This window comes from Homarus americanus, unplaced genomic scaffold, assembly GCF_018991925.1.
Source record: "Homarus americanus isolate GMGI-L3 unplaced genomic scaffold, GMGI_Hamer_2.0 scaffold16430, whole genome shotgun sequence".
NCBI classification, from domain to species: domain Eukaryota; kingdom Metazoa; phylum Arthropoda; class Malacostraca; order Decapoda; family Nephropidae; genus Homarus; species Homarus americanus.
In genome coordinates this window covers 8,207,439-8,233,895 of record NW_024729259.1, presented here as the reverse complement: position 1 = coordinate 8,233,895, position 26,457 = coordinate 8,207,439, and the positions used below count along the sequence as shown (strand labels likewise).

Below are 26,457 nucleotides of genomic sequence, written 5' to 3'. Positions count from 1 at the left end.
GCAAGGCAAGGTAAGGCAAGGTAAGGTAAGGTAAGGTAAGGTAAGGCAAGGTAAGGTAATTAAGGCAGAGATGGAGTAAAGGCAAGGCGGGGTAAGGCAAGGCAAGGCAAGGCAAGGCAAGGCAAGGTAAGGCAAGGTAAGGTAAGGTAAGGTAAGGTAAGGTAAGGTAAGGCAAGGCAAGGCAAGGCAAGGTAAGGTAAGGTAAGGTAAGGTAAGGTAAGGTAAGGTAAGGTTCATTCTGCTTTGTGTAATCTTATATGATATGACTTTAAGCCGTTTTCTCGCTGTGATATCGTGTATAAAATTTTTTAGTAATTCTGCATAAAATAAGTCTGGGCAAACACGAAGTATGAAAACCAGGAAGGAAATGACAGTATTAACAGAGAGGAACAAACCTGAGGGGCGCCAGCGGTCACACCCAACAAACTTGCTACAGCGAGATACCACAAGGCAAGAGCAGCCATGTTGACTCGTTCACCACTGAACCCAGTTTGGTGCTTCCTTCCATAATATAGTCAACTCGGTACCCCCCCCACTACACCCCCCATAACTACTGACTGTAACTCCCGTAGCAGTAACCAAACCTTGATGAGCCACGTAAACACCTATCGCACTCACACTTTACCTTTTCACTAATAACGTAAGCAACTGTGGGGAACTAATGATATAAGAGCCAACGAGAGACTCCTTTAGCGAGGTTAATCATGGCTTCCACGGATGACGTGTTAACTACGACTTAGTGTAGCTAAGGTTCACTTTTACACTTAATGAAAGTTGAACTTCAGTCTTCTGGAACAGAATTCATCTGCGATATTAATTGTTTTTCAGCTGTTATCTTACACTAATACTCACAACCGAGTTGTCACCGAAACTAGTGACTGGAGAGCAGATTAAATTATGAATTTTATTTTATTTATTTATTTATTTTTTTTTTACGGGGATTAGCCCACCAGGGCACAGGTCATTGACCCAAATCAGGGCCTGGGGGGCGAGGATGTAATAATAATTCATAGTAAATAAATTTTATAACAAAAAATTTAAAGTAAAATAATAAATTGATAATAATAATGCACTAATAATAATATTAATAAAGAAATACAAAAATGAAAAACAATACAAAATAAGAAACAATATACAGTATATATGTTGTGTTGTCAATAGTAAGAGAAACAATTGAGACCCTGCAATTGTGTGTAAATGAGGCAGAAATTCAGATCAGCAACCTGGGAATTGGTCACAATTTTCGTGATGCTATATGGCAGCAGGGTCTACCACTAGACAACAAATTGTGAGTATGGAATATATATATATATATATATATATATATATATATATATATATATATATATATATATATATATAAACAAGGAAAAATAGGTTATCAGCATATATATTATATATATATATATATATATATATATATATATATATATATATATATATATATGCGTATGTGTGTGTACTTTGTTTAGAAATTTTATAAGTGTGTTACAGCAAAAATTAATAAGATAATACTGTTTAATGGCAGTAACTCACAAAAGATGTTTAAGAGGGATAGACAGAGTGCGGCAGAAGACTAGAGACCAGTCTGCTTAACATCACCTACAAGGTAAGTGAGAACTCATCCAAGGAAATTTAGAGGGAAGTTTTAAGAAAAGAAAAAAAATGAGGCCAGAGCAGCTATGGAGGCAAAGACAAACGCATCAAACAAAAGCTGCTAAAAAGACTGGCCAATACAGTCAGTTAAGCTTATAATTGACGAGTAGTCAGTCGGAATTTTGTCGTAAGATGGCAGGTCAATGGGTAAAGAAAACGCTTAAATTCACTATGGTAATGATATGCGGCAGAGTGTATTTCTTGTGTTTACTCAGAATCGACAACTCGTTCACTATCAAGAGGAAAGGAACAATTTGTATTTAATATTTTCTCTTGGTTTTCACTTAAGATGAATTAGACATGATTCCCGAAATAAGGGTAACTGTAAAGCTGTGATCTAGTCAAGTTCATTTACAACGTTTGCCTTCATGGATCACCTGAAGATTAGCTCCCCTCCCCTCCCTCGATAGGTACAGTCACTCACAAAAGACCCGTCGCCTCTTCTCCTGAACCACGAACCTGGAGATTCAAACTCGTGAACCCGAACAGTCGATATTTATGCATTATTCTGTCTATAAATGCTTCGGATTCACGAATCCGAATCTCGGGGTTCGTGGAGCAGCAGAAGAGGCGAGAACACCTTTGTTCGCCGTTGTGCTAATAGACTACTAGGCTTTATTATCTAGAAGTGTTAGTAGCAGGATTAAAAATTTTACTTCACTTTTTCCACCGCTAGTAAGACCTCCTCCATTGGATTATGTTGTCCAGGTTTGATGACCGGACTACGTATAAGATAAATAATAATACTCTTCAAAACATCCGGAGACGTGTAATTAAGGCAGCCAAGCGTAAGTTATAGTTATCAGAAATCTAGTGTAGGCGCTGAAACACCTTAGTTGCTGAAGCGCTTTATGACATCATCAACAACAAAGCAGCCGTCTGTGTAAAGACAGATTTACAATACTGTACTGAATTTACGTTCCCAGGAGAGACGTAGAGGGACGACATAATCCAAGTGTACGAACGTAAGTAATAATAATAATGATAATAATAATAATAATAATAATAATAATAATAATAATAATAATAATAATAATAATAATAATTGCTGGGTTTTACAAGGGTTGCAAGGCATGCGTAGAGCAGTGTGTATGTGTGTGTTTTAAAAGATGTCTTAAGCTGGAATTAGTCCTGAAGATGGTTGGTAACCTTTCATCCGTCGTGTCATGCATCATTTCAAAAGCTAAGGAATCTATCACTTCCCAACAAATTATTGCTGAGACATTTTCAGCACTAGGCCAAGAACTAAATATACTGTATATAATATATATATATATATATATATATATATATATATATATATATATATATATATATATATATATATATATATATATATATATATATATATATATATATATATATATATATATATATATATATATATATAGCTAATGCTCCGTTGTTTCCATTTTCCCGTGTGATTTTATCAAGATTTATCTTATCCACGTTTTCATTGTGGATTTACATGATATATACATATATATATATATATATATATATATATATATATATATATATATATATATATATATATATATATATATATATATATATATATATATATATATATATATATATATATATTTTTTTAATCCTGTACTGGACAGTTTCACCAATATTTATTACTATGGCGTCAAACAGAATTCCGAGAAAGTAAATTCCTAGAAAAGATTACAGGTGGAAGCATCCCACCAGCCGCTGTCAACAACACTTGATACTCATAAATTTAATTTTTAGTTCTTTCAGTGGAGCCAGTGAGGCGTGCGGAACCTTGGCCAAACCCGCAATAATATCAAGGGAATGACTAAAAAAAAACCTTAGCCAAGCGAGTAGCAGTCACTAACCGTTTCACAGCGGGAGGTTACTCACAGTTACTCACAGATGATCTTCTGGAAGAGCCTCACGCCTGTGACTCCAGCTCAATAGCCTCTTCTCTACTCAGACGGTGGCTGTGTGTGACGGATAATTGTGCCCTAAAATTATATACTTGTTGATTTTTCCAGTATTTATCTAATTTTGCTTCAAACTTTTCCACCGTCTCCACATTCACTACCCACTCAGGTAAACCATTCCAGTTGTTGACAATCCTACTCGTGAACGAGTGTCTTCTGAGATTTAGCCTCGCTCTTGTTTTGTAGATCTTTGAGTTCCCCAGGGTAGTGTCAGCCTCCCTCATCTGGAACATCCCTGCTGTACATGCCTGGTCATATATGCCACACACTATCTTGTATGTTTCCACTTAGTCCCCACGAGATCTTCTGTACGCCAGTGTCGGTAACTGTAATTTCCTTAGTCTTTCCTCATAAGATAAATCCTTGATCTGTGGTACTAATTTGGTAGCCCTCTGTACATTCTCTACTGCTTCAATATCCTTAATGAGATATGGGCACCAAATTTGATGAGCATACTCAAGGTGTGGCCTAACCAGAGCAGTGTACAGAGCCTTGAATATAGGTGCATCCAGATGAACAAAAGTTCTTCTAATAATGCCCACTATTTAATTAGCCTTGTTGATTTTCTCAGCTAGATGGTCAGAAAACGTCAGCTTATCACAGATGACTACCCCTATATCCTACTCTACAGTGGTCTTCTTGATCGTGGTGTACATATGATACCCATGATCAGCAACTTTTGTTCTTCCTATCCTCATGTATTTACTTTTTTCTGGGTGAAAGTTCAGCATCCACTTCTCAGTCCAACCCCTGATCCCATCCAGGTCCTCCTGCAGCATGTCACAATCCTCATCTCGTTCTATTTTCCTAAAAATCTTTGTGTCATCCGCATATAGATATACCTCACTGTCGTGTTTAATTGCCTCAGGCAGGTCATTGATAAAAAGGACAAACAGCAGGGGGCCGAGGACAGAACCGAGGGACCCCACTAGTACCTAAGCTGATTAATAAGGGTTAATAGTGTCTGTTTTAGGCAAGTCACGAACACATGATTTTTTTCCTTCTAAAATCAGATGAAAATGGCGAATGAATTCAGAGTAGTGGTTGACAGTCCACACCTGTGAGGTGCCCATAAACAAGTATGCGTGGTCATGCGTGTGAGAGCTAAGGGAGATGTAATGTGACCCAATATGCGAAGTAGACTAAAATTTACGAAAATTTTAATATTTTTTAAGAGTCAGAAACTAGGCTACATGGGTCTGCTGTTAACTTCTGCTGCCAAAATGAAACCTATATAATAACAGTACCTGTATATAATTCTACCGACAGATAATTATAGAGCCTGCTAAGTGCATAAAAATAACGAACGCAAGACAACTTCTGAGACTGTCGGAAACAAGGAGGTTGAATGGGTGGATGGATGGAGGCGGTGTCCGCTGTTTTTAAACGAGGTTTACGCTCATTAGTAACAAATTATCGCGACATTAGTGTGATTAGTTCTATTACAAAGCTTTATGACATGATATTGTGCGATAGGCTTTGTAAGCGGTTCTCTCCTTACCGAGAACAAGCTGACAGTCAGGCAGGTAGGGAGGCCTAGAACATATTGTTATGTTGCGCTTCCTTACAGACCTAGCTAGGAGGAAGAAATTTTAATTGTTCGTCACCTTTGTCGATTTTACGCAGGCGCATGATAAGGTCCCGAGAAATGTATTATTTTTAACGTTAAAACGGTTTGGTTGTGGCATGACTGGTATTTGTTATTATAGCCATGTACAGGGTAACAAACTGTATTGTTGGCACTGCACTCGTCACCGCCACTGTAGGTGTGCGCCAAGGGTCCCCCACCTCCTATTTGTGATCTTTGTTGACGATCTAATCAGAATGATTAAACAGAACTGCGATGTAGACGGTTTCCTCGCCTGGTTACATGCGCTTGACCTTATGGATGACACGGTGCTGCTGTCAACGACCAGATATGGCATGGTAAATAAAATAAAATTATTGTTTTATTTATTATGCACATTATAGAGGGATCAACCAAGAAGAAAAGTCACTGAGAAAAGGGCCGCCATATTGGTAAGGAATCAGTCACACTCAGTGACTTCACTCTAGATGTTTTCTGGTTCATATGATATTTACGAACAAATAACCAAATAAATATCCATCCCTAAGTATTTATTTGCACACTCAGTTGCTGTACACGTTATTTTCCCCTCTGTAATTATAATTTTATTTTCATATTTAATAACATTATCTCCAAGCAATGCCAACCGAAACTATATTCCTTTTTTTCACAACATGCAACCATATAGCATACGACATAACCCCCCCCCCCCACCATACCGACGTTGTACAGTAGATAATCACCTTGTCAATCCTAAACTGATCTCAACCGGGGCTCAGTCGACTGGTAGCAATATGTGGAAGCGTATATGAAGGATGAATAACAGTACCAGCGTATGGATAGACAGCACCATTTATTTGGTAACGTTACGAGCAAATCTCTTGTCATGATAAGACCTAAAACATAAAAATTAAATACACCATAAAAAATCAATATGACGAATAGAATAATATAAATAAATCACTAAGTATATTGAGAGAGAAAAACACATTGAACAACAAGCCATTGAGTTATTAATTATTAACCTTGACTTTAATTTAATCACAGAGCAAACACAGTAAGATTAAAATCAAGCATATATCCTACAGACAAGATTACGCTGGGATAGTACACCGTCCCAGTGAAACCATACATACAACAACCGACCAGATGCTATAACTCCTCCTACAGGGAGTGTCCCAAGTGGAGGAACGAGTACAGGATCGCCAAAGTGAAGCACAACAAGAACATCACCTACAGAGATGCGGTCCTCCAAGTGGGGAAAGAAAAACAACCAGAACCAAGAAAAGGTTAAGAACACCACCAAGAACGATAACAAGATCAAAACTAAGAAATGCGGAAAGTGCAGAAGAAACCCAAGAAGAAAAAGAGGAAGACACCAAATTAACAAGACTACAGCCATAATGATTCAGGACTGCTATTGACGCCTAGCAAAACAAACAAACAACAACAAACATCACAGTACACAAGAAGATGTTGGTTCGAGTCTTGTCTCTGGCTGCAGTCACTCCTCCATTTGTCATCAACACCTGTGAAGTTAGTCGTTATCTGTCTTATATTATTGTAAAATGGAAACTTGTGAAAAATCATTAGAAAACACAGCACGCAACAGTTGTATTTAACGAGACGCGCAGTACACTAGAGCTCACAGCCTACGTGCCCTGGAACCAGAGAGAACGACTATACTATTCATTAACAAGTGCGAGGAACATTTACTTCTTCTATACTAAATTCGACGACGTGAAGGCAAATTTCAGGAGAGGTGGATGAGTTCTGACTACCCTCATCCACGCTGCTCCCTCTTGGACTCATGGATCAATACCACAGAGGCTGGTGTGGACTGTGTACCAGCGCTGACATGTTACCCCTACAGGTTGACAAGCCAGGTAAGGAGGTGCTGCTGCTGACTCTAGTTTGTTTAACGTGAAGTACAGTCAACAGATACGGAAAAAAAAATTTACAGCCCGTACAGGACTTGAACCTGTGACATCCAGAAAGTGCTGTTGGATAATACTGGCGCTCTGCCAACTGAGCTAACGGGCAACACACTAGTCTATATCTAATTCCATGACTAGTTGTAGATGTATAAATTTTATATTACCCGATTGTCATGTGCATTTCGATAAGTCATCCATATAGTACAGCAAATGATACAAGATGGAGGTTGGGGCTTTATTTTCATTAAGTACTTGTGCTTCTTTCCCTTTCACAACTTTTGCATGAAAATCACCCATTATAAAATCAGACATCCATTTTGTATTTTGCTTTCTTTAAATCTAAATATAAATTTTATAAAACTTATCCCCACTATCATTTGTTGGTGTATAAAACTGTATTATTACTAAGTCCAGGGGTTTGGCATTAAACTTCACTAACAAAACTCTACCTGACACTACCCAATATCCTTGTACACTACTACACAACTTCTGGTTTAAAAGAATACCAACACCTCTCTTATTCTTTTCACCACCTGAATATATGATGTAAAAACCTTCACCACTAATGCTATGTTTAGTGTATATCTGTAACTTGTGCAGATGTCAAGTGAAACAAAAGTACTGCACTATCAACAACTGTTAAGTCCTCACTCCTCAACCATTTTATCCTTGTGAGTTATATTGCTTATACGGTAAAATTTTAATTTCAGTCATCCCTGTATTTTAGATATCCAAACTATGTGATTTCCGACAGATATGAAGGTCTAAATCGTTCAAAACACAAACAAAATTGGAAAAAGTTTGGGTATCTAACCCAACCTAACCTAATTACTAGGATTCCCCGGATGATCGAAATTAAAATAACCGCTTGCCCTCCCTCCCTGCTCCCTCGTACACCGCCCGGGTAGGTGATTTATACATGATTTAATTATTATACAGAAAAAAGTTTTCCTTACCTCAAGAATAGCTCATATCCACCCTGTTGTAATTTGCGTACTGTAGGATATTTGACTCGCTTCCCTTGACAACAATAATAATAAACTGTTAACTACTATTGTGCCGATATATTTCCAATCTATTCTACTTCTTGGTTTAAATGATTATGTTAGGAAATCCTCCCCTTGCGGAATTTTTTTTTCCACAGAAACGATACTCAAACACTGGTCTCTGATCCACAAGTGTAGGGAGATTGAGCTAAATGGGCTGGATTAAAATACACATTATTCAATGGATACTAAGGTGGTGTCACACTAGCACTTTTTCGTCATTTTCTTGCTTCAATTCTCTAAAGATTGTCATTTTGAGTGCCCTTGTCACGTATGCGTCAGTCTTGTTGCCTTGAACTGACAGGTCAGTGTAAACAAATATATCAGATGTATTTACGAATATTAAAATCAATAAAAATATTTACACTTAAGAAATTTAATCAAAATATTATACTGAATAACTTTCAAATAAAATTTATGTATTTTACGTGGCTGTATATTTATTTTATGTAAATATCATTACTGAGTATAGATCTTTGCTTCACCACGGAAGTTGGAGTAAGTCAGTCAAGCGGAACCGTTAAGTTTTGTTCGGGCGAAACACTCCAGAAAAAGTGGCAAGTGGAAAAGACGACGGAAAGTGGTAAAATTAACGGAAAAGGTGATAGTGTGGCTACACCTGCAGCAGTTAAGTACTTTTCTGTATATTATTATACTAGTAGTCAAGATTTCTAGTACAGTATAACATAATAGGAGAGTTTTAGTGGCCACCAAAATTTTGTTACAGTGATACGGTACTTTAAGCATGTAGTGTAGGAGTTGACCTTTAATTGTAAATAATATTTACCTATTAATTAATAAGTTTCAATACTTCATTTGGGGAGGTTTACATTATACTTCCCACATATGGGTTGTAATATCAATACTGTGATGTCTTATGACTACTAATCCACTGTAGAGAATTATTGCAATGTAGATGGAGAATATCCTTAACTTAACACTAATAATTATTATATTGACTTTATAAAATTCCCCAGAAAACTATCCAACAATAAAAATATAGTACTTCAGCAGCCTTTATACAAAATTGGATGAATTGTCATAAATATTTCAATTACTAAAATTAGTATTTTAAGAAACAAGTGAACATTATGACAACAGGTCACTATAATAATATAACCCCTATCCGTGAAGTGTAGTGGTATGTAACCCTCAAATATCATCACGATGAACATAAATTTGAGGATAGTGTGTGTTTATGTACGGGTTGATGTTGTGGGGTACGAGATATTTGGTTCACACTCAGGATGGGATGGAGAAAGGAAACTCACAATGTGCTCTCTGTATACATATTGTATTGGATGTACAATGCAGCTTGGTGCTGAGGCAGCATGGTTACAAGCGTTGAGTAGAGAGAGCTGGTTGGTGAGGGTGCTCAGAGGACAGCTTGTGGGTCGCCATGCTCGCCGGTGGGAGCGAGGGCCGCTAGGCAGGAGGAGGTAGAGGAGGTGTTGCTTGCTGGTTGGTGTAGGTAGAAAGAGAGAGGTAGGTCACCACGAGGTCAGGTCTTATATAGCGGAGGTAGGCGTGGCTTAATAGTTGACCTCCGTCATGTAAGGCGGCGCTGGTTGACCTAGACCACGAGGCATACACTGGGGAATTCGCGGGGTCGGCTACTCAGCGACAAGCGTTTGTAGGGGAGAAATCCACTACAATGTCTTGCCCGTCTGCCAGCCACCGCGCAAGATAATGTAGGTGTTCGTGGTATAATGTCTAGCACTCAGGATGGATGGAAACTCTAAGGTGGTTTTCTTGTATAATATAAGTTATATGATTTACAGTCTGGTGCTGGAGGTGCCGTGTGGTGAGGAGCTGCTCAGTAGAGACGTTCGGTGAGTAGCGTGTTGAAGGAGGTAGATGTGCAGGAGCTTCGTTAGAGAAGATGTTGCCTGTTACTGGCCTCCTGGTTGAATGAATGCTGACAGCGTGGAGCTTGCTGAAGGAGGTGTTGCTTGTTCAGGAAGATGGGCAGAATGAGAGTTGGTTGGTGAGGAAGCTCAGAGAAGGACAGCTGGTGGGTCGCCATGCTCGCTGGCGGGAGCGAGGACCGCCAGGCAGGCGGAGGAGAGGCGAGGGCCGCCAGGCAGCGGCGGAGGAGGAGGTGTTGCGTGTTGTAGAAGTGAGGCCTGAATGAATCTCAATGGAGAGACAGAGCTTATATACCCAGCAGCCGCGAGTCATGTTGGGAAAACCCGAGAAAGTCGCCGGTCTCTAGTTCCGTTGCTAGGTTACCGTAACATCTGCTGTCGCCGCTCACTTGGTTGCTAGGGAACTGTCGCATTGGAATGCGGATACGCAGTTGTAGGGGAGAAGTCCACTACAATACTCCCCCTTCCCTCCAGGCGGTGTAGGAGACTTGTTGTCTGTAGAGTTGCTTAGCACATGTGAGGCAGACCGGGCGGTGCATGCCTCATGTGAGACAACGGCGATGGCGTGAATGAGCCGATCGCTGAAATACAACTGTCTAGATACACACTATCTGTGGGAGAAGGGAGAAAAAGGGTGTGTGGAGGCGATGAATGTTGTGCTTCCCTCATGACAGGTACAGGGTAGTCAGATGCGCCTGCTGGGGTGTGTGGGCCTGGGTCAGGAGCAGGGGCTGCGTCAGCAGAAGCGGATTAGGGCTCGTGACAGCAGCTGGGTCCACGACAGCAGCAGGGTGCAGGACATTAGCAGGGAGTACCTGAGGGAGAAAAGAGGGTGTGTGGAGGCGATGAATGTTGTGCTTCCCTCACGACAGGTACTGTCGTCAGATGCGCCTGTGTGTGTGGGCCTGGGTCAGGAGCAGGGGCTGCGTCAGCAGAAGCGGATTAGGGCTCGTGACAGCAGCTGGGTCCACGACAGCAGCAGGGTGCAGGACATTAGCAGGGAGTACCTGAGGGAGAAAAGAGGGGTGTGTGTGTGGGTCCGGATTCAGGAACAGAGGCCGCGTCAAGGGTTACTGCTGGGCCGGGGTCGGCGTCTGAGGCAGGGCGGGTGTGCTGGGGTCGTCAGATGCGCCTGCTGGGGTGTGTGTGGGCCTGGGTCAGGAGCAGGGGCTGCGTCAGCAGAAGCGGATTAGGGCTCGTGACAGCAGCAGGGTGCAGGACATTAGCAGGGAGTACCTGAGGGAGAAAAGAGGGTGTGTTGGGGTCGGTAGGATGTGGTGCTTGGGGCAGGAAGAGGAGCTGGTGTCTGCTTCTGTGTGGATACGCCCTTCTTCTATGCTGCTTGAAGACTGGGAGCGTGATCAGTGTCTCCTCCATCCTGTGTGAGTGCTAATCTCCGGGAGTCACCATTTGTAGGAGTTCGTGGTATAATGTTGTCTAGCACTCAGGATGGATGGAAACTCTAAGGTGGTTTTTTTGTATAATATAAGTTATATGATTTACAGTCTGGTGCTGGAGGTGCCGTGTGGTGAGGAGCTGCTCAGTAGAGACGTTCGGTGAGTAGCGTGTTGAAGGAGGTAGATGTGCAGGAGCTTCGTTAGAGAAGATGTTGCCTGTTGCTGGCCTCCTGGTTGAATGAATGCTGACAGCGTGGAGCTTGCTGGAGGAGGTGTTGCTTGTTCAGGAAGATGGGCAGAATGAGAGTTGGTTGGTGAGGAAGCTCAGAGAAGGACAGCTGGTGGGTCGCCATGCTCGCTGGCGGGAGCGAGGACCGCCAGGCAGGCGGAGGAGAGGCGAGGGCCGCCAGGCAGCGGCGGAGGAGGAGGTGTTGCGTGTTGTAGAAGTGAGGCCTGAATGAATCTCAATGGAGAGACAAAGCTTATATACCCAGCAGCCGCGAGTCATGTTGGGAAAACCCGAGAAAGTCGCTGGTCTCTAGTTCCGTTGCTAGGTTACCGTAACATCTGCTGTCGTCGCTCGCTTGGTTGTTAGGGAACTGTCGCATTGGAATGCGGATACGCAGTTGTAGGGGAGAAGTCCACTACAATAACCTTTCATATTTGAAACTAGTATAAACACTAAAAAAATTCAATTCAGCTCTATTTAATAACTAAAAGTTACTAAAACAGTTTAATGAAAACAAATTATTAAGAATTATATCAATCCTTATTTGGATTTTCTCTGAGATGATGACAGTTTAACTACTTGTACTCAACAACTCAATTGCCATCCTCCAAATCACCATTTCGAAACGTCAGGAATAAAACTCCATCTCTTAGTATTGTTTCATTCGTTACCATACTACCACTTAACAGTCACTGTAGGCCTACAGTCATTGATGGAAATGCTATCTCCTCGCAAAAATAGCTTGACCCAAACATTGAAAGCTATTCCTTCCAATATTACCTGATGCATTTTTGTTTCAAAAGTCCAACAGTGACTGTGGTTTAGTGAGTGTGTGTCATGACATCATTATTCTGCTGGTCTAGAAGCTTCAACTCTGTATCACCAAAATATACCTTGTCAATAGATACTGTAGCAGTGTAACTGACAATGACTGAGCTGATCTGCTTCCGACAAAAAGAGAATGTTGGGAGCATTCTATGGATGTGTGTGTGTGATTCAAGATAATGTGTCGGGCAATGTGTCAGCTACCAGGTAATTTGTCAGCTGCCAGGTAATATGTCAGCCGCCAGGTTATTGTGTCACCTGCCAGGCCAGCCACCAGGTATTGTGTCACCTGCCAGGTAATTTGTCACCTGCCAGGCAAATTGTCTGGAGAAACCACTTTTTTATGCTAAAATCACCCACTGGTGTTATCTGGTTTATTGCTCTTAATCAACCTAGCCAGCCACACTTCACATATTTTGATTGCTGTCATGCCTGCTGGCCACAAATACAAGGCCTAAAATTTTCAGCCATATACTGACTCCGGTGTAAGTCAGGAAGGGGAAACTGTGGCCCCGTGTCATTTTTGGCCAACCGGGGGGTGGGGGGGGGTCTCAGGGCATTCTGTGACCATATTAAATTCCAGTGCTTTTTTTTTCTCCTTTAAGGGACTCGTGGAGGTATAAAAAATTTTGACAGATTTAAAAGAAGAATACAAGATACACTATTATAAGATTAGATGGCCATACTTTCTGTTTCATTTGCAAAGTTGTGCCCAGCTCAAAACACAGCCACGGAACTGCATTGGGGTAATGTTCCAGGGTAGTGGTCATATCCATTAAATCTGCAAAGATTATTATTAGCACTAAAAATAATAGATAGTCTGAAAATTTTGTGAAGGAAAGTGACATCGTCAAACTCTAAGAAACGAGAGTATGGAGATGAAAACAGAAATTTTAAGCCAGAGTGGGGGGTTAGATCTTGCATTTACCGTTAAAGGAGTTAAACCTTTGTGCCTTGGCTGCAATGTAGTAGGCAGCCACCAAACAGAGATGTACTATCTCCTGGTTAAATATTGGAAGCTTAATGTGTTGTCTACTGTAATGGTAGACCCTGCTGCCATATGGCATCACGAAAATTGTGACCATGTCCCAGGTTGCTGATCTGACATTCTGCCTCATTTACACACAATTGCAGGGTCTCAATTGTTTCTGTTACTTTGACAACACGATATACATATATTGTTTCTCACTTTTGATATTTTTTTATTATTATTAATACTATTATCAATATTTTTTCATTATTTTTATTTATTTATTTATTTTTATTATGAACTAGCGGAATCACTGCCCTCCGGGCGGCTCTTTCGCTAGGCCATGGTAGGACGCTACCCTCCGGGAGGCTCCACATTGTCTCACTGTCGTGCATTAAGGTAGACCACATTTTTGGTTTTGCCATTAGCAGCAAGTAAGTACAGATTTTTGCCAGTTCCCACTCTGGAGCATCCAACATAGAACTGTCCATGAGAGAAGCAAGGAAACACCGGGTTTAGGCCAACCATCTTTAGGGACTGTCCCTGGCTTTTGTAGATGGTCATGGCAAAGCTCACTTTAACCGGGAACTAAAGTCGCTTGAACTCAAATGGCAGGTCAGTGGTGATGAGAGGTATCCTTAGTATAAAAGCATCCTCTCCTTTAGCTTTTCCTGTCAGTATTGTAGCTTCCAGTACATGTGGCATCATGTTCTTCACCACCAGTCTTGTGCCATTGCAGAGGATTGGTGGTTCAAGATTTCTTAAGAGCATTATAGGAGTTCCAATCTTGAGAGTGAGGTGGTGAGGAGGCATTCCAGCGGGCTCCAAAGAATTCAGGAATTCTGCAGGGTACTGGACAGCTTGGTCCTGGTCGATTACTGTATCAACAGATTTGAATGAGGTCTCACTGCCTGGAAGCTGTCTGAGTAGAGTCATGTTGATTTCAGCTACTGTTTCATTCTTTGGTGCCAGAACTGCGCGTTCACGCAGCCACTTGTGATCCTTGTAGTGGTGGATAATGTTTGGGTAGACCATGTTAGTGAGCTCAGTTGAGTACTTTACAACATTTCCACATCCTTGAGGAATGATTATTTGTCCTTCTGAATCAACATGGAAAGTTCCATTCCCAATCTGTAGTAGAAGGTTTGCAAACTGTCCAGCATCCTGATCTCCTTGTAGATGTACTCTCATGTTTGTGGATAGGGCGAGTGTCTGAACACTTCTCCAAAGGTATGATGCCTTGAGGGACGCATTCAGTTTATCAGCTGGAGTGCTTCGAGGACTGACAGGGTCTGGCAAAAGTCTCCAGCAATGACAATTGTAATGCCACCCATGAGCTGGTCATTTTCTCGTATGTCTTGCAAGGTCCTGCCAATGCTTCAAACGCTAACTTGTGAGACATAGTGCATTCATCCCAGACTATGAGGCTGCATTTTTCTAAGAGTTTTGCCTTTGCCGATCCTTTTTGATGTTGCACACTGGATTCTCATTGTGAGCGAGGTTGAGAGGCAGTTTAAAAGTTGAGTGTGCAGTACGTCCTCCTTCTAGTAGTGTTGCACGCCACCCTCCAGCAGGCTCCACATTGTCTCACTGTTCAGTCCCCAAAACTTCTTCCATCAATAGTTCATTAACGGTGTATGTAAGTTCCACTACAACGGCACAGCAAAGTATATTTTTTTAGCATTAAATTGTTATTATTTTATTGTCTAATCATCACTATATATAACACCACCCATCATCACTACATATAACATCATCCATCAATACTACATATAACACCATCCATCATCACTACATATAACACCATCCATCCTCACTACATATAACACCATCCATCATCACTACATATAACACCATCCATCATCACTACATATAACACCATCCATCATCACTACATATAACATCATCCATCATCACTACAGTACATATAACACCATCCATCATCACTACATATAACAACATCCATCATCACTACATATAACACCATCCATCATCACTACAGATCAGTAAAGTAGTTTCCGAGATCCTCGTGCGGACACACACACAAACAGACATACTTCTTTGTTTTATATAGCTTTATTATCATTATTATTATTACCGTATTACATTTTCGCCCCCCAGGCCCTGATGTAGGTCAGTGACTTGTGCCTGGTTGGGCTAATCCCAGAAAAAAAAAAGTTTCAATAGCATCATATGTAGTACTAAAATAAGAAATATAAGCATGTTTCATTATATATACAAACAAAATACCCGGTATTTAGTTTTCTTTCCCATGTAATATTCACTCATTTGGTTTTGTTTTATTTTTAGTTTTAATTGCATCAGCTAGTTTTTTTCAGAGGTAGTAAACACTTCTGTTTTTGTTGCTGGAAGGCCTCTCTGTTCTTCTTTGTTTTTTGAGCTACTGTATTTCCTCACACTCAGTTTTCTTTGATTTTGTTTCTTTAACAAAAATTTCCTCTCATTTTCTTCCTTCCACAACCTCTTCTACTTTAACATGCTTCTATACCTACTGCTGGAGAGTTTTATGTTCCTACGCATCATAGGGTTGGGGTGCCCTACAACCCTGACCTGGGGGACACACACATGCCCTACAGCCCTTACCTCCTGGGGAACACATAGACATGCCCTACAGCCCTTACCTCCTGGGGGACACATACACATGCCCTACAGACCTGACCTCCTGGGGTACACACAGGCCCTACAACCCTGACTTCCTGGGGGACACATGCTCTACAACCCTGACCTCCTGGGGGACACACACATGCTCTACAACCCTGACCTCCTGGGGGACACACACATGCTCTACAACCCTGACCTCCTGGGGGACGCACACAAACATGCAATACAGCCCAGACCTCCTGGGGGAGACACACACACACACACATACCCTACAGCCCTGACCTTCAAGAAATACACATACCTCACAGCCCTGACCTCCCAGGGATCACACACATATGCCCTACAGCCCTGACCTCCTGGGGGACACAGACACGCCCTAGTGAGTTGCCTATACAGCTATGAAATATTGTATGGGTTATAGAATAAATTGTGATCATCAGAAAGTGTAAAATGATTATAGAAACTTGGTTATATTGAAAAATGCTTAGCTTAGGGTGGCTCAAATGGATCGGGTTTAGGGGCATGTTATAATGCTTCTAATAGTGGCGTTGTATGACGTCATTGATTTTGGTCAATGAAATACTAAAGAATTGAAGACTGGAATGCAAAACAACCAATACTCAGCCAATGAGAAATAGAGTATACGATGTAATGCATGAACATGTCAAGTGTGGCCACTATACTCGGTATACTGGCTCATCGTCCTCGCGTGGTAGACCCATCGACCCTAGAGGGTCAATTATTGTTATTTATTGTCAAACATTTCTCTTGTCATGGTCATCCTCCCCACCCCCCCAAATCGCAACAGATCTACGCGATTCACACTGGTTGCCTAAAACGATGGAAAAATGGAGAAATCACCTCCGTGACTACTTCATAATGAAGTTTGTTAAGTCGAGGCATTATGCAACCCTTACAAATCATCTGATGGAGCTAATTCATACAGCCTTGACAACTTATCAGACCTCAACTAGCAGTACATAACCTGATAATTGAAACAATATGTTTTAACATCAAATAATGTTATGATAATACAGGGGGTCCCCGGGTTATGAACGGGTTCCGTTCCCGAGAACGTTTTTAAGTCGGATTAGTATGCAAGTTGGAACACATGCTATGTGCATACCGTACTTACAGAACAATGTTTAAAATCCCACTATATCGTAGCCTAAGTCCTTGTCTACATCTTATATCACTTACTTTAAGAGAAAAGGAATAGAATGACAACATGCAATAGATGAAAGTAAATAATAAGTCATCAGGTAAATAAAATACTGTACTGTAAATTTCAAGTTTCACCCCCATTCGTATCGGCGGATGTTCAGAAGTCGGGGACTCCCTGTACTGTAATTTTTTTTAAGGTGGTATCTGATTATAATCTCTAATTTAATTACATTGCCCCTCTCGCTTAACACAGGGGTTGCATGCTAAAACAAACTGTGTATTTATGTGCTTTACATAGGTATGATGCCATATAAAAAAAAAAAAAAAATTATTTAAAATATGGGAGTTATTAAAACCTGTCATATGACAGTCCGATTCACCCCGGTCAATGCTAATTGTTACCTCAAATAACTACTGTATTGTATATAGATGTATCAGGCAAACAAGATATTCATATCTCTGCTGGAACAAAAAGGCAAGTACAGTACTATACAGTAATGTACCGAAAGCTGAACAATAGGCTTTGGTATCTAATCCATGATGTATGGATTTCAACCCCTAGAAAGTACTGTACATTACAGTACTACTTGTACTTGCATTAATGTTATTTCAACTTTTTTCACTAAAAATTTGGTGTTATAACTCATACTATTGTATATGGTGTATATAACAGTGTGGTGAAAGGATAAAGAAACCTTTACTTTACACATAAAATTGTATTTTATACCAATGATAATAATGACAGTGGGGCAAGTTGGAGCTCACTCCCCCAACGATCACTCTGTCACTCTTGCACCAACATTCACACAGCACATAGGCTAGAGCAGCTACCCATAACAAACACAAGTGTGATATGGTGTCAAACAAGAAAATTATCACAACAGTACAAGACACTTCTAACGTAATAGAACAGACAGGATTTTTGAGTGTATAAAATTAAGTGACCAACAATGTTAAGTTAAAAGAGTTAACAATGAATACTGTCCAAAGTTATAAAGAACACCACATATAAGAACTATTGTCAGGTTCATAGAAAAATCCTTACAAAGATGATATGGTTGTTTAAAACTTAAAAATCTAGGTATTACAAATTGATCGTCAAGAAGACATACTAATTGAGGGAAAATATAATCTTTAACTTTTTTTAAATTAAATAAATAAATAATAAGTTTTTATATAATGTATTTCTTTATATGCTATTCAGAGTATGAACACGATACCACTAACAAACAATCAATTAATGCCTCCTCGTTTACAACTCATGTAAGAATTTTTCCTAAGTAATATCTAGTTATTTACTTTTTATATTAACCATATGACCCCTAAACCAATATGAAATTGTTTTTGTCTAGTTCTCTTTTCATATGTAGAAAATACTGAACAAGTTTTTGTTGACTACAGATATCGGTAAAAGTATGGGTGTTTCTGAGAGCATGTATGTGTGTGAGTATGCATGTGTGTAAAAGTGTGTAAGACTGCACACATGTACAAGTGCAAGCAAGCATGTATGTGCATGCATACATAATAATTATGTTATGGAGGCTTGGGTAATAATAGAATTATTTAGCTTCCATGCTTCTGTACAAAGTTGGCCACAGTGTCATGTCCATGAGAGTGATATAAGAATGATCATCATGACAGTAATTGAGCAAGGAAGAAAGGGAGCTGCCACTAGACCCACGGCAGACTGAGACCTGTAATCTGTCTACACTATACAAACCTACTCTCAATTATTTCATGTGATTGCATCCAGTCATCTTATTGCAGTGTCAATAATTTCATACAAAGAATATTTGTAAGATAAAATACCAATAATTATTTAAGTTAAATAATGGAATGAGAATCAACAACTGTTTTATAAATGTCAGTGTCATTCATAACCTGATGAAACTCCAGCAAATACTCTCTGTCTACAATACTGCATAGTCAAAAATTTGTTTACACAAATAAAACTCTACATATAAAATGCTAAAATTTTCTTGTAAAATACAAATTTCTTAAAAAGTTTAACAAAACTGTAAATCTTCACACATTCCACTTGGTAGACAGGTAGGCAGGTCAGAATTAACGAGACGCACATAAATAGATTGCTCCACACACACCCTGGCTGGCGTAAGGCTGTCCCAACCTCAGAAGAATGCATAAAAGTGCATTAAGTTTTGTCTTCATTCTCAATCCCTTTGACCTGACTGGGCATCCTCAGGCAAATTTCTGATATCTTTGGCTGCAGCATATCAATGCTTTTAATATCCCATTACTGCAAATATTGCAAATACCAAGGGACAAAAACAGCACTGTTGTTCATTATCATTGAAAAAAAAAATAAAATAAAGAAAAAATAATGGAGGAAAAAGAAAAAAAAAGACCATAATATTCCCTAAACAACGTTTGATGGTTATAATGCTGGTAAAACAGAATCCTGACAGATGACACCAAGACTGCAGCTGAGGGCTTTGGGAAGAGATTACTGTACTTAGCTGCCTGATTGCCCAACTCCTGAGGTCCTGGGACGAGTGAAGCCGATACTTGCCATGGAAGGTTTCTGCCATCTTCCACTTGGTTATTCACCATTTTTTAAAATACACTCCTTGTACAAATGTTTCATTTGTAAAATACTTTCTTTAAACTATCTAACCTTATATTCTACTTGATTTTTTATGTTTTTTCAAGTTAGTCTCAAAATAAACAATTGAATTTACTGACAGAAATATTTTACATCACAACCCCTCCGTTTGCATCAAGTTGGGAGGTGGTTGCATCAGGGGGAAAATACTTAACTTGTATAAACAGTCAGGAGGTGTAAAACTTGTGTCTCACTGTACATGTAACCTAGATTCTGTACACAAGAGCAGTGGGGGGAGAGGGGCTGGGGGAGAGGTGGGGGAACCTGTGTGCCACTGACATGCTGCTGCCTACCCATACTCCCTTTTGGAGCCACCTGCCATAGTATTTATGTACAATTTGGCTACAGGTGTAAGAGGCAACATGTACACATATAGGTACAATTAACATTGTACACTATTCTTGAGAGCCTCAGGGCAGTAGCATATCAGGGCAGATAAAGATCTGACCCACCCAGCTTGTACAACACCACTGCCTATTTACATTATTGAAGTGATCAGCATCAGGCTATGCTGAAACAAGTGTTAATAATAAAAAGGCATAAATATCCAATTATGAAGTACAATCAATCTGTTACTCATTATCACAGACAATCCTGCTTGGATACTAGTCACTAACAATGCACTGGTTTACTGCGCCCAGCCCACGATACCAATGGCCCACTTAGTTTTGCTCTGGCAAACAATTCATTGTGTGATTCCAAAATACATCCAGCATTGTGAAAAATGAGCATTACTTTACATTGTCATATCTTCCCAAACTTGTGCTCCTCAAAAATTTATCCACCCATTAATTTATATCTCTGTCCATTATCATAAGGCAGGACTGTTTTGATTGCATTGTGGTGGACTTCTGGCCATAATAAGTTAAGTATATACAGTGATCTTTGAGATAATGCAAGTTTTGTGAGGTAAGACCTTCCTTTTGAGCATTAAAGAACAATTATGCATCAGCCCTATTTTAAATAATGCTTTGGTTCAACTGCTATCTGCTAATCTTCATACACTTGTCATTAAACAATCTGCTTTACAACAATGAGTAATTCCTTGGTGTTTACTTTCCACATCCACCCAGGCACTGGCATGCTGTATACTCAAATTACAAAAGTAAGTATACTTTGGCTAGTGTATCAACCATTAATACCTAATACCCATTTCAACAAATTGGGTCTTTAGTATTTGTGAAACAGTAGTTATTATCTTTGCCAAATTTCTAGACATAATGCCCTGCGTTAAATTTTTCTAAATGAAAAAATCGACTTTTTAGAGATTCTATGATATTTTTTGGTCATTTATAGAATCTTAAAATATTATAATACATATTACAATCAAATATGAATACAAAAGTATATGCCTATTTGAAACAGCAACCTTGCATATATTTAACAGACATGACCAATTTTGTGTCAAGGGCACTTTGTCATGCAACTATGTGGCCTAATAGTATCTCTTCATGTAAAGCCCATTAATTGCACCAGAGCTAGTAATAAAATGATTTAAACAAAATAAATAATCAAATTACAAAAATAAAAAACAACGAGGCCAAGCATCCTCAGGGTTCATTGGTCGGCTATCAAACAAGGGCTGCCATAACATTGTAGAGATGAGACAGAACTTGCATGTGTAAGGGCAGGCATGATCTTCTGTCCTGTTTAGCAGGATCTAGGACTAGCCAGGAGAGCCCATTGTAGCCTTCAAGAACATATCTGAAAAATAAAAATAACTCAATATATTGATTCTTTAATATGTTGGTTTTTCTTCTTCACTTTTTAGTGTAGCTTACTTCCCTCAATGGACATTTACCTTTCTTATGCATTCCTGCCCTAAGACTTCTATCTTGATTTTTTTTTTAATATTACACATTTACTCTTATGCTTTCCATAATTGGTGAAAGAATGTTTATTGATCCAATTAATTACCCCCTTGCTAAACATGCACTCTCATGCAGTCATACCATACACCTCTCATCCTTATTGTCATTACATTCTTCATAAAGTAAAGCTATCAACATTTCCACTTAATCCTCTAGTTATGTCAAGTACGTTACTTTCCACCCATGAAAAATTAAATGTTCTTAAATCTTTAAACCTCTATAGTTATTAAGTTATTCTACAATATATGCTGTACTGTACAGCATATTCTCTCATCACACAAATGATTAATGTGGGTGAAATCTTTATTAGCCTCTACATTTCTGAGATTGATCCACCAGAATTCTTTCTTATAGCTACATCTACTTATTCATTTCTTCGTAAACATATAACCTTTCCTTGTTACTTTTTGTGCCTATTTTTATCACTTGTTAATATTTTTTAACAAGCAAGTTCTTTCACATTACATGAAAATATTAATCAGTGTTGTTAGAACTCTCACCTGAGAACATCAGTGGTGTATGAAGAATCCAATGGGTGGACCTTGTTATTTGTGCTATGCAAGAAATCATCAGACTGTGTAATTCCTGGAGAATGGAGGTGGAGGGCTGACTTGAGAAACACTGGGCAAGATGATTCAAGATGTGGGCAGGACGACCAGAACCACCTAGGCAGCCGTCCAGTGGAGGCTGTCGACACATAATATCCAAGAGCCAGAGGTTGTTGCAAAACAGAACCACCAGAATCTTCTTGGGGGTCAACTAAAACAACCCCATTACTACGCGCCTGTCCAGAAAATTGTGAGGGACTTGTTCTACCCCCTACCCCAGTTGTGGGGCTACCAGGCTGAGAGAAGGAGTCCCGCTGGCCACTCCCATCTTCCATTTGGTCATCTTGATTTGGACCAGTATCAAGATTGAGAATATCATTTATGTTTAGTCCTATTCCAATGCCAATATCACCCATACCACCACTCATGTCATCCTCTAAAACTTCATCGTGCAGTAACAATTCTGCACCTTCAAAGTGGAAACCTTGCTCATCGTGGAATCTCTGCTGTGCTGACTGGAACAAGAAAAAATAAAAGTTTAGAAATCCATAAATTGTAAAACTAAGTACTGTACTGTATAATATGTCTTTGCATCTTACTGCATAATTGTGCAACATTTGTGGTATTCACTGATGAATGAATCGTGTAACTAAAGCCCCTTATGCAAATAGTAATACTGTAGAGTGGTCCCTCGGTTAACGAGCACAATCCGTTCTAGAAGGTTGCTCGTTAACCGAAACCATTGTTTCAATGGGTTTTTGGGTAATTGGTTCCAGCTCACCGAAAATTGCCTAAATTCAACAAAAAAGGTAGAAAGGTACACTTACTTTGAGGTGTGTATGTAGAAGGCTCCTGGATGATGATGGGAATTAGAATGGGGGTGGAGGAGAAGGGATAAGAGAAGGCATTGGGGTGGAAGAGAAGTCACCCCATGGCGCCATTTCACCCATAAAATTTTAGTTCTCTTGGTGTAATTCAAGATTATTTTCTTTAAATCAACACTGCACTGCATTATATATTGTCAATATGCAAAATAAACTTCAAAATGACCAATAATTTGCTTGTAAACACAGAAAAAAGCGTTTAGTTGAAGAGTCTCAAGCAAGATGTTACCTCCACTGAAAAGACAAAAAGACTGACGCCTGTATGCTGTGTTGGCAGGCTGGATGGCGTGCCACAAACTAGTGACCCTACCTTTAATTTTCAATGATTGTTAAAATGACTAAAAAATTTAATATTAAACTTTTAAAATTATGGAATAGTATAAACTTCTTGATATTTGCTAAAAGGGTAAGGAATTTAAGCCCTAGAACCGATTACTGTATTGGCGGACTAATACTACAGCTGGTGGACCGCCAAATGCAAGCTAAAACTTGTGGAGGTCGGCTCGTAAGAAACTCGTTAGTCGAGGGATTGCTCGTTAACCGAAGTTAAGAATCTTATGGAAGGTAATTCGTTAACCGAAATCTCGTTAACCGAGGGACCACTGTACTGTATACTGTATCATTATTTCCAGCCTTTCTTAGGGGGTTCAATACCTCTAGTTTCAACCCACATTAAAGTGGGAGAGGAATAAAGATAATTAATACAAAATTAGATATTTGTTATACATACCTGTGCTGTAGCAGATGTTGGGAAGACCAGTATATGAGTACAAGTGAGATCTTGTGGTGTGGACAGACTGCAGTTTTGACTATTTTGACCAAATCTCTCATCAGGGGTAAACATATCTGGCATCATCCGAAATGAAGAATCAGGCTCCATGGAGACTAAGCATGCAGAGAGTATACACGGTGCATCTCCAGGAAATAGATAAGCACACTGTTTACACATCTCCTTAAGATTCTTTGATGCTTGGGTTAGAGACTTCCGTGAAAGTAAGGAAGACCAACCCTTCAATTCTCCATGACCCATTCTGCCCAGTCTTCCTACAACCAGTCGCCAGGGATGTATGCCAATGGACATGACAGTTAAAATCCAATCCATTAATTTTTTCAGTCCATGACGACGGGCAGAGGCTTTCTTTCTTCTTGTTCTACGAATAAAATCATGAAAATAATTAATACCTATACACCTCCTACTATCCCTACACTGTGATTGCCATGACCACAATCACTGCAGGGTGTGATAAATGCTAATAAGCATCCTGCTTACTGTAACCATTCTCAATCACTAAACAGGAAGCAAGGAATTCTACATTCTATTTTGCTAAAAATATGGGTGGATAGATAATATCATTCACACATCATAAACAATTTAAAGTGAAGTGAGAAAAATTAACGGTTGAGAAATAAGCAATAACAAGAGTAACTAGATAAGATTAAAGCCGAGGTCACACAAGACCTATTATGATCAAATCAGCCTCCAAATTTCTGTCTTAAAAAACTGTTAGTGCATTTTGTACATAATGTTATTAACCACATTTTGTACATAATGTTATTAACCAATGTTATATATTTATGTAAATACTTGACAAATAAGCGTTATGCCATTAAATATAGTATTAGCCACGTTTTAACCTGGGAATCTTGCTCGAAATCATCAAGAATTGACATCATGATTGAATGTCAGAAAAATTTTTCAAATTAACTTTTATTCCAGAAATTGCTCATAAAAGACCTCAAGTGACTGTGGCTTAAGTTGGTAAAATAAATCACGGGGAGGGAGAGAGGAAGTAGCAATATGAAACAATTAAACAGTAGTCGGTTGCATTATCTTTTTTACAAGTGAAAACTGTATAAATTTGTTACAGTTTTCACTTGTAAATGTAAAATGCAAAGATGTCACCATTACCTTGAGCAACGACGATCGTGTCAAGAGATGTCAATACCAAGAGCTTAATGAATATACAGCCCATTATAATCATAAATACAGACAAATATTTGACTGCATTATTTCTATCATAATACTACTATATAAAATAATCATGTCCTGGTCAGCAGAAACCTACCTATTAGGGATTTCTATGCTGATGGTAACAGTTTCTAAGATTTCTCCCAGTTCATCTGTAGCTGTTGCCAGTAGCCATCTTTGATCTTCAGACAAACAGTAGGTGCAGTTTAGTATGGTGGACTTCTCCTGTGGTACTCCTAAAGCTTCTTGAGCTTCTTTGTAGGTACCACGACTCTCCTTGATGGGAGCCAAAATATATGCAGGAGAGAAGATATGATATGGAGCCAAACGCTTTTCTTCCACAGCAAGCTGTTAGGAAAAATAACAAAAACAATGTTAAAATAATAACACAGTAGTAATATATGAAACTTAAAGAGAAAATAAAATAAAATGACTGTAAACTTTACCATAAACACTCTCCTCATCACAATATGTGAAATCCCAGTAATATTTTAATTTTTTCCTTATTTGAGCACAAAAGCCCCTTCCCAATATAAAACTCTGACCTTGAATTTCTTTGCTCTTCCTTGGCAAACATATAAATTATCTACCAATACAGTATCCATCAAGAGTGTTACCTGTACACCATCTTACAAATACCGGTACTGTACAGTGCAGTACTGGTATTTGTTCACTCATGCACAATATTGCAATATCATAAATAATATTCGTTTATATATTCTGTTTAGGAGAAAAAACAGAATAGATATTGATGAATTGAACCAGAGCAGTGGAAGGAAATAAATTAATAGGTGGCCTGAAAAAAGCATGGAGAAAGAAAGACCCATGTTAAAGGAAGCTGACATAATTTAACACTGATGTCAATTACCACAGGGTCTACATTTTATAGTACAGTACTAGATGATATCACAGGGTCTACACTTTTTATTTGCATGCCATATATTTAAACTTTCCAATTTCTATGTTATGCTGAGGGCTTCCACTTCTCTATAGAACCTATTGTAGCCACAGTCTTAGTTTTGAGTATTTTATAATTTTTACATTGTTTTATTGTTAATCACAGTGTACATAAAGTAATTACTTTTTTATTTACCATGTTAATGATTCTGTACCAACAACAATCAACCATAATATTTGGCTGAAAGTGGGCTACTGTATTTTCTGCCTTATAAGATACTCAATGTCTCCAAAACTCACTGTGCACCTTACGAAGCAAAGGTTAATCCTTTGAGGATGAGAACACTCACTTAAAGCAAAGGAGTAGCCAAGGTTAACCAGTCACCTAATGAAAAATCTTTAAACAATTTATTTTTTACCTCAAAAATA

At 39.2% G+C, this 26,457-nt stretch overlaps 2 protein-coding genes across 4 annotated transcripts in view; both read right to left on the bottom strand.

The window, feature by feature from the left end:
- Positions 1-19,807, bottom strand: part of LOC121866556 (blastula protease 10-like) — a gene marked incomplete at its 3' end in the record, with an annotated part of 22,515 nt that extends 2,708 nt beyond the window's left edge. The window contains exon 1 of the mRNA XM_042366322.1: positions 19,710-19,807. Within this exon, the coding sequence (XP_042222256.1) occupies positions 19,710-19,807 (98 nt within the window). The remainder of the gene's footprint in view (positions 1-19,709) is intronic.
- The window catches only part of LOC121866513 (mediator of RNA polymerase II transcription subunit 13-like), a 120,255-nt gene continuing 111,735 nt past the window's right edge, over positions 17,938-26,457 (bottom strand). For all 3 annotated transcript variants that reach the window (XM_042366271.1, XM_042366270.1, XM_042366272.1), the window contains 4 exons: positions 25,229-25,479; positions 23,893-24,313; positions 22,231-22,793; positions 17,938-21,563 (listed from right to left, as the gene is read on the bottom strand). In XM_042366271.1, the coding sequence (XP_042222205.1) occupies positions 21,431-21,563; positions 22,231-22,793; positions 23,893-24,313; positions 25,229-25,479 (1,368 nt within the window). In that variant the 3' untranslated portion in view covers positions 17,938-21,430. The remainder of the gene's footprint in view (positions 21,564-22,230; positions 22,794-23,892; positions 24,314-25,228; positions 25,480-26,457) is intronic.